The sequence below is a fragment of the Oncorhynchus masou genome, chromosome 9 (assembly GCF_036934945.1).
Source record: "Oncorhynchus masou masou isolate Uvic2021 chromosome 9, UVic_Omas_1.1, whole genome shotgun sequence".
NCBI lineage: Eukaryota > Metazoa > Chordata > Actinopteri > Salmoniformes > Salmonidae > Oncorhynchus > Oncorhynchus masou.
The window spans coordinates 32,056,583-32,065,037 of NC_088220.1; the positions used below are offsets into that span (position 1 = coordinate 32,056,583).

Below are 8,455 nucleotides of genomic sequence, written 5' to 3' on the forward strand. Positions count from 1 at the left end.
TATGTGGTTTGCATTATTGACGTAAAAACATGATATTTGCATCATAGACGTAAAGACATGACATATAGAAGTGAATATGTTATTGCAAAATTTTACAGTAAATGGTTCAAGTGTGTACTTTATTTTAGGAACACTGAGCCTTTAATCTCTAAATAAAATCACCCCTCTTTTTTTAAAATCTATTATTCTGTGATCATTTCAAATTCTACTCCACTGGACAGGGCACATAGTCGATCAAAGCTCGTCACGAACCGATTTCGGATGAGGGAACAAATTCTGTGGCTAAAATGACACTAAATCGTTTATTACTACGGGCAGCAAGCGCCAGCAAGAGTAAGTAAATAAAAAGGAAACAGGTGTATAATTTGTGCAATAATCCTTTATATATATATACTTTTTTTTAAACGTTAACCTTGCGAGAAGACTGGCTATCGGGCTGTTTTGAGGCCTGACCTTAGCTTAGCTTGCTAACATTAGCCAATGTCAATAGCTAACGTTATTTTAGCAAGGTTAGCGTAACTTTCTTGACTAAGTGAAGTACTAAGTTATATGGCAACATTCATAGCCATTCACATTTTAATAACACTGCAATTGACATGAAAACACAAAGTAGCTGTATTCAGATGATTGAATGAGCTACTATACCTAGATAGCAAAGTGACATTAGCTTACTAGTTAATTAGGTATTATTAGCTACCTGGGATGTGAACATTAGTCCAAACACAGGATTTTCATGCACGATAATTACCTCACGAATGATTGTATTATGGAGATAAAGAGAGACATATCTGTCAACCTAGTATTGGTGTAATTTACAATAATTTATGCACAATTTGTGACTAACTTGACACTTGTGGGGTCTCTATTGGGAGTCAGCAAGAACAGACTCATACAGTAACAACTGAAGCATTACAACCTCACAACTCTTTCAGTTGAATTGCCAGTCAGTCAAATGCTGATTATTAATCTCATTGTCCTTTTATCTTGCAGTTGGGAGTCGGTCTGCGTTCACCGCAGCAAAGCCAGATCACACCAACCCCAACTGGCTGCGTGTGGGCCTAGCGTTCGGGACGTCCGCTTTCCTCTGGGGCCTGGTAATGACTGCTCACCTCCTCTATTGGGGGTTACACACAAAACATAAGATTACTTAGTTAGCCTACTGATATTTGTACATTTGTTCCCTGATTTCCTTTTACAATACTGCAGAACATTGTTTGGATTTTTGAATGCAGTCCAGGATGAATGCCAAAATATAGAGGTTATTTTTTTCATCTGCAGCTCTTCAAACAGCACAGCACTGATGTGCATGAGTACAAAGTGAGGAATGGCCTGGAATGAATCGCTATGACAACATGTGAGTCTTACCCTCTTCAAGTCTCCCACAGTTTAGTAATTTCAAAGGTAATGCATGTGGGACTTTCAAGAATTAGGATGTTGTGCTGTTCTAACACTTGTAAAAATGTCTGCTGTTTGAATTCAGATTGTTGTTCTTTTGATTTATTATATTACAAAAGAAAAACATGACAGCTAATATTTTTGTGATTCATTATTATGCTTTGCAGGACTATTTCGTGGATCCATCAGGGTGATCTGAATATGTCTTCACACTTTTTTTTCCTTCTGTATTTTTATTTTGTTTTAATGATCCCATGTCCTGGGCATAATATCTAGTTCTATGTGTAATAAAGAGATTACTGTATTTACATGTCTCCTTTTATATAAACCCATATTTTAATAATTTTGTGGGTGCTTATTTCTCCTATTTCACACGTGTATTAATATGCGTCTAGGAACAGTGGGTTAACTGCCTTGTCCAGGGGCAGAACGACAGCTTTTACCTTGTCAGCTCAGGGATTCGATCTTTCAACCTTTTGGTTACTAGTCCAATGCTCTAACCACTAGGCTACCTGCCGCCTCTGGCTGGATACCAATACACAGATACGTATACCATCAGGGTGATCATTGAAATACAGTAAATAGATGCCTTATTGATATGGTGCTCCAGAATACTGTAGATGGCAGCTCTGTAAAACCTGCTGTATTCATGGTGAGGATGCTTGCATGCATGTGTCTCACATCAGTAGACGGTGTCTAGGCCAGTGGTGTAAAGTACAAAAGTAAAAATACTATAGAGTACTACTGAAGTAGTTTTTTGGAGTATCTGTACTTTACTATTTACATTTTGGAAAACTTTTACTTCACTACATTCCTAAATAAAATATTGTACTTTTTACTCCATACATTTTCCCTGACACACAAAGTGCTCATTACATTTTGAATGCTTAACAGGACAGGAAAATTGTTAAATTCACGCACTTATCAAGAGAACACGTGGTCATCCCTACTGCCTCTGGCCTGGCGGACTCAGTAAACACAAATGCATCTTTTGTAAATAATGTCTTGAGTGTTGGAGTGTGCCCCTGACTCTACGTAAATTTTCAAATCAAGAAAATGTTGTGGTCTGCTTTGCTTAATATAAGTAATTTTTAATTATTTCTACTTATACTTTTGATACTTAAGTATATTTTAGCAATCACATTTACTTTTCATACTATGGGGGTACCACAGGGTTCAATTCTCGGGCACTCTTTTCTCTGTATATATCAATGATGTCGCTCTTGCTGCGGGTGATTCCCTGATCCACCTCTGGCTCTTCTTTGGACACTGTTAACTAACCTCCAAACGAGCTTCGATGCCACACAACTCTCCTTCCATGGCCTCCAACTGCTCTTAAATGCTAGTAAAACCAAATGCATGCTTTTCAACCGTTCGCTGCCCGCATCCGCCCGCCCGACTAGCATCACTACCCTGGACGGTTCTGACCTAGAATATGTGGACAACTACAAATACCTAGGTGTCTGGCTAGACTGTAAACTCTCCTTCCAGACTCATATTAAACACCTCCAATCCAAAATCAAATCTAGTATCGGCTTTCTATTTTGCAACAAAGCCTCCTTCACTCATGCCGCCAAACTTAACCTAGTAAAACTGACTATCCTACCGATCCTCGACTTTGGCGATGTCATCTGCAAAATAGCTTCCAATACTCTACTCAGCAAACAGGATGCAGTCTATCACAGTGCCATCCGTTTTGTTACCAAAGCCCCTTATACCACCCACCACTGCAACCTGTATGCTCTAGTCGGCTGGCCCTTGCTACATATTCGTCGCCAGACCCACTGGCTCCAAGTCATCTATAAGTCTATGCTAGGTAAACCTCCGCCTTATCTCAGCTCACTGGTCACGATAACAACACCCACCCGTAGCACTCGCTCCAGCAGGTATATCTCACGGGTCATCCCCAAAGCTGGAAACTTACATTTCCCTCACTAACTTTAAATATCAGATATCTGAGCAGCTAACAGATTGCTGCAGCTGTAAATAGCCCACCCAATCAACCTATCTCATCCCCACATTGTTTTTATTTACTTTTCTGCTCTTTTGCATACCAGTATCTTTACTTGCACATCATCATCTGCTCATTTATCGCTCCAGTGTTAATTTGCTAAATTGTAATTACTCCGCTACTATGGCCTATTTATTGCCTACCTCCTCACGCCATTTGCACACACTGTATATAGACTTTCTTTTTTTTCTATTGTGTTATTGACTATGCTTGTTTATTCCATGTGTAACTCTGTGTTGTTGTTTGTGTCGCACTGCTTTGCTTTATCTTGGCCAGGTCTTAGTTGTAAATGAGAACTTGTTCTCAACTAGCTTACCTGGTTAAATAAAGGTGAAAGTATATTTAAAAACAAATACTTTTACTCAAGTCATATTTTACTGGCTGACTTTTACTTGAGTAACTTTCTATTAAGGTATCTGACAATTGGGTACTTTTTCCGCCACTGGTCTAGGCACATCTAGGGAGAGAAAAGCCAGTCCCCATACCTCCCTGTTGTAAACAGATCTTCAGCATTGCATCATTCGTTAATTAGATTACAGAGAATGCTAGCTAATGTTGTGCTCTCCAGTGGCACTGCAGATATTTGTCCCTTATATTATGGAAGTCTACTGTGTTTCTGATAGCCAGGACATGATGACTTGCTGCCTTGCCAATAAAACTAATTTGTAAAATTGTGGTCAATTTTGACAGTAAACAACCCCCCCCCCCTGAGTTTCCCCCCCTCATGTCAAGATATTATCTACTTAGACTGGCCATCAGGCATTTCGGGCAACTGCCAGATGGGCTGGTCCATTTTCACCTGAGTGGGCCTGCAGTGGTGTAAAGTTACTAAGTAAAAATACTTTGAAATACTACTTAAGTAGATTTTTGGGGTATCTGTACTTTACTTGAGTATTTATGTTTTTGAATACTTTTACTTTGACTCCACTACATTCCTAAAGAAAACATGTACTTTTTTACATTTTCCCTGACACCTAAAAGTAGTCATTACATTTTGAATGCTCAGTCAGGGTAGTAATATGGTCCAATTTACACACTTATCAATATAATGGGTTGTCATCCCTACCGCATCTGATCGAGTGGACTCGACCCATTCAAAACTTTAAATATCTCTTCCTTTGCAGGCTTTCAACTCTTTTGTAGTCCAATATTTACTGTACAATATTCACTGACAGTGAGCTGTGAAGATATAACACTGTGCAGACATGCATGCAGCATCTCTGCACAGGAATTCACTAGTTGATGCAAGACTGACACCCTCTATAAGAAATGTGCTAAAGGCCATCTTTTACAGTCTAAATGTAATTTTAATGGTCAAATTCTTGAATAGAAAATTCTCTTAACATCAATGTATAACTTAAAATAAATATTACTTAAATATACATTAACCTCTTCAATTAAAATAAGTTAACATTATCATCTATAGAATGATATAACAAACAAAATAATAAAATCAGTAGCAGATTTTTGAACTAAGTACACATACCAACTGGAAAATAAGCAGCTGAAAAAGTGGAAATGGAAAACAGAATGGAAATGAAAAGGCCTGATGGTGGCGCTAGAGGAAAGGTCAAGAGGTCATCAAATCAATAGGTTTCTTCCACTTGGGGTCTTGATTGTGCACAACAAATTTTATGGCAATCCAGCCATTACTTTGAGATATATCTTGTTCTCAGTCTTGTTCTCAGCCTGTGGGCATCATGTGTGTAGTGATCCAATATCCATAACAATGCCATTTAACAGTTATCACTGGCCCTTGCTCAGACTTACTCACCAAGAGTCCAGCTCCGAGCCTTCTTGCTAGCAAAGTCACTGATCAAGTCTTTGAAGTCCAGTTTTCTAGCTAACCGACTTTCAATGGACAGCATGGCAAGACTGCAAAGCCTGTCCTGGGACATAGTGGACCTCAAATAGTTGAACAAAATCAGTTTTAGATTACTGAAAGCTCTCTTGCCACCAGCAACAGTCACAGGCAGTGTGCAAAATATATGTAAAGCAATGCACACTTCTCCAAAAATGCTCTGCAGCTGCATCTTACAAATTGCCTTCAGTAGACCAAGATGGGACAAGTTTGGGGGGAAAGTGGCAGCATATACAGTGTTCAGGTGTCTTACTTCCTTTTGAACCTCAGGTGTAAGATCTCTGGAATACTTCATGATCAGTGGTTGGCACACACTAATCTGCCCAACTTTCAGAACAGCAGAAAAGTCTTCTACAATTTTTGCAGTGGTGTGGAACCTAGTGTCCAAGTCACTTATGATGTTGTCCATAGCAGTAAAAAACACTGTGTTCTGAAACACCGTTGCTGCACTGTCCTGAGCTGTCTCCTCTTGAGAGGTCTCACCGTGGAATCTCTTCCTTTTCCTCTGGCGGCTGTGTTCCTTGCTAAATTCAGGTGCAACATCCATTTTCGTAGCAATCAGTGTTGCCTCAGACAGGAGAGACTCCCATCCATCTCTAAGAACCTGCATCTCTTAATTTAAGGCTGATATTGACTGCCTCTGTGTCAAGAGACATTTTTCCTCACTGGAGAATCACATTCCTGTCCTCAATGCATTGCAGTACCTGCAATTATGCCAACTAACATGTCATTCAACACAATGCTACTCACCTCCTTCTTCAGTTGAGAGTAGGGCTGGTTCAGGGGTATGGGGATGGGGAGACAGGGCTGGTTCAGGGGGATGGGGAGACAGGGCTGGTTCAGGGATGGGGGCTGGGATCAGGGCTGGTTCATGGGGATGGGGAGACAGGGCTGGTTCAGGGGGATGGGGATGGGGAGACAGGGCTGGTTCAGGGGGATGGGGATGGGGAGACAGGGCTGGTTCAGGGGGGTGGGGATGGGGAGACAGGGCTGGTTCAGGGTTATGGGGATGGGGAGACAGGGCTGGTTCAGGGGTATGGGGATGGGGAGACAGGGCTGCTATGCCTGAAGCTGCACCTGTTGGGCCTGGCACCAGGCAGGGGTAGGGACAACTGATTTAGTATCAATAGCTTGCTAAAAGTTTGCCTGCATTGATTAAATGTCAGCTTAAAGATGAGCGAAATGTAAACACTCAGAATTGTCTGTGAAGATATTAAGTAACTAATGTTAGGGGAGCAAAAGCAACCTATTTCACTATGGACTAAGCTAACAGGTTAATTTCCTTCCTTTGTGAAAAATTGGGTGACATACTGTCGCATTTTCTTTTCTCTCTATCTTTTCTTTCTTTTTGTTTTTTGAAGACAGATTTTTCTTTAGGAAGCTGAGACATGATGCTCCATCGGCACTCCTCACTCGCAATTCACTGCTAAAAAGTATCCTTCGGGCCTGGTTTGGGGGCAGGACCGAACCATTTCATGTAAATAGAGGGGGGGTGGGGCTCTCTTGATGCTTACTTTTAGCCAAGAAAACAAGAAATACAACGTTAGTTGTATTAGTACGTTGTCAATAAAATATTATATAAATGATGATAGGTTAATAATTTAATATAGACTTTTTTTAACCTAATGTTCTAATAATTTTTTAGGGCCCCTGTCAGTCACAGGCCCTTAGAATCGCCCTAGCTTCCCCATACGGCGCCCCTGGCAATGTGTAATGCAATGCCCAAATACCTGAACAGAGTGTCTGCCTAAATTGGTTTAAAGTGGGGTTCTAAGCTGACATGGAATTGTTTTAACCCTCCTGTTGTGTTCGTTTCTTGTTAATTAATTATGTGTTCCCGGTCCAAAATGACCGCCCCATTATAGCTGATTATAAATCCATAATAATACAGATATTATCACCTAATGTTGTGTTAGATCTTTTTCTATCAACTTAAGTTCTTGTGAAAATTGCAAGTTTTTAACTTCTATTTGCTATTTATGGCCTGTGGGCTTCATTGATCTGAGCTCATACAACTCGTTTTTAAGCAAAAAAGCATTGTGTATGAATTAGTTTGACTATAACACATACTCAGATTAAACATATTGTGCTATTTGTCACAGACTACTCCACTGTCCGTTTCCTGGCCTCTCTCCTCCTCACCGGTGTCCTGATCAAAGATATGACCAAGAGCCTCACAAACAGTATATCGTTTGGTCATTGTGCTGCCACATAATGAATTATTAGCAAGGCCTTAAAAAAAGCATTATATACCAGATCAGATCAGTGAGAAAAGTTCATATATTATTGAAACAATGTTGCGATTGTTTGTGAGAATGCCAACAGGTGTGGTTCTCGTGGCAGAAAGATTATATTTGGGGAAAGGTTCCTGTGGGGGTTGACATGGAAGCCAAGAAGGGGAGTGAGGTGTGTGTGTGTGCTCAAACACACATGTATGTGGGGGTCTGGGAGAGGAAGTGTGTCCATCTGATGAATGGGCATGTTGCCCGAACTCAATTTTATACACTAATTGTAGTCTCACCCATTAATTTCTAATGACCGGTCATTTTTGACCATGAACACCACAGGAACACAAAAGTTAAATAAAACACCCAAAATGTAATGAAAATCATCAACATGTCATGGAACCCTATGACAATCATTTACATTTACATTTACATTTAAGTCATTTAGCACAATCAGATTAAATTGACTACATTTTTCAGAGAGAAAACTTGTAAATCAGTCCAATTTGACCAGAACACAACAGGAAGGTCAAGATGTTCATACCATGGACCATTGAGATATTTGATTTTGAATTTTAGGACCGCTTTAGGTATAAACATTTAATTTGGCCTATACTAGAATAGCCCAGAGGAAAGCATTGAATAACACAAAAAAATAGAGTAAAAAATATATCATAGGTTTTTAAGTTTTTGTCCTATATCTATAAGATATAAGACAGTTAAGGAAAACTTCATACTTCGATTTTTTTTTTAAGTCAGATGAGTCCTGACACTACTTGTGAGAGTCTCCCCTTTCCATAGAGTGGTCATAAGAGTTTGTTGGTCAAACCGTTCGAAAGCTACAGACGTTTTTGTGAGAAAACCCATTTTCGGGATGACTCATGGTTTGACAAACACCGCTCAAGTTCTGTCGCCTTTCACCGCAGAAGATTTTTTTTCTTTTGGAAAAGTTTTATTATCGCA

The 8,455-nt window shown here is 39.8% G+C and overlaps 1 protein-coding gene across 1 annotated transcript; it reads left to right on the forward strand.

Annotated features, from left to right (window-relative positions):
* The first annotated feature begins 203 nt into the window (after positions 1 to 203).
* ndufc1 (NADH:ubiquinone oxidoreductase subunit C1) lies at positions 204 to 1,699 on the forward strand. Its single transcript, XM_064973833.1, has 4 exons — positions 204 to 333; positions 991 to 1,094; positions 1,279 to 1,354; positions 1,563 to 1,699. Exons 1-3 carry the CDS (start codon positions 288 to 290, stop codon positions 1,336 to 1,338), a joined length of 210 nt encoding a protein of 69 aa, XP_064829905.1. The 5' UTR covers positions 204 to 287; the 3' UTR covers positions 1,339 to 1,354; positions 1,563 to 1,699.
* Positions 1,700 to 8,455: the final 6,756 nt, after the last annotated feature.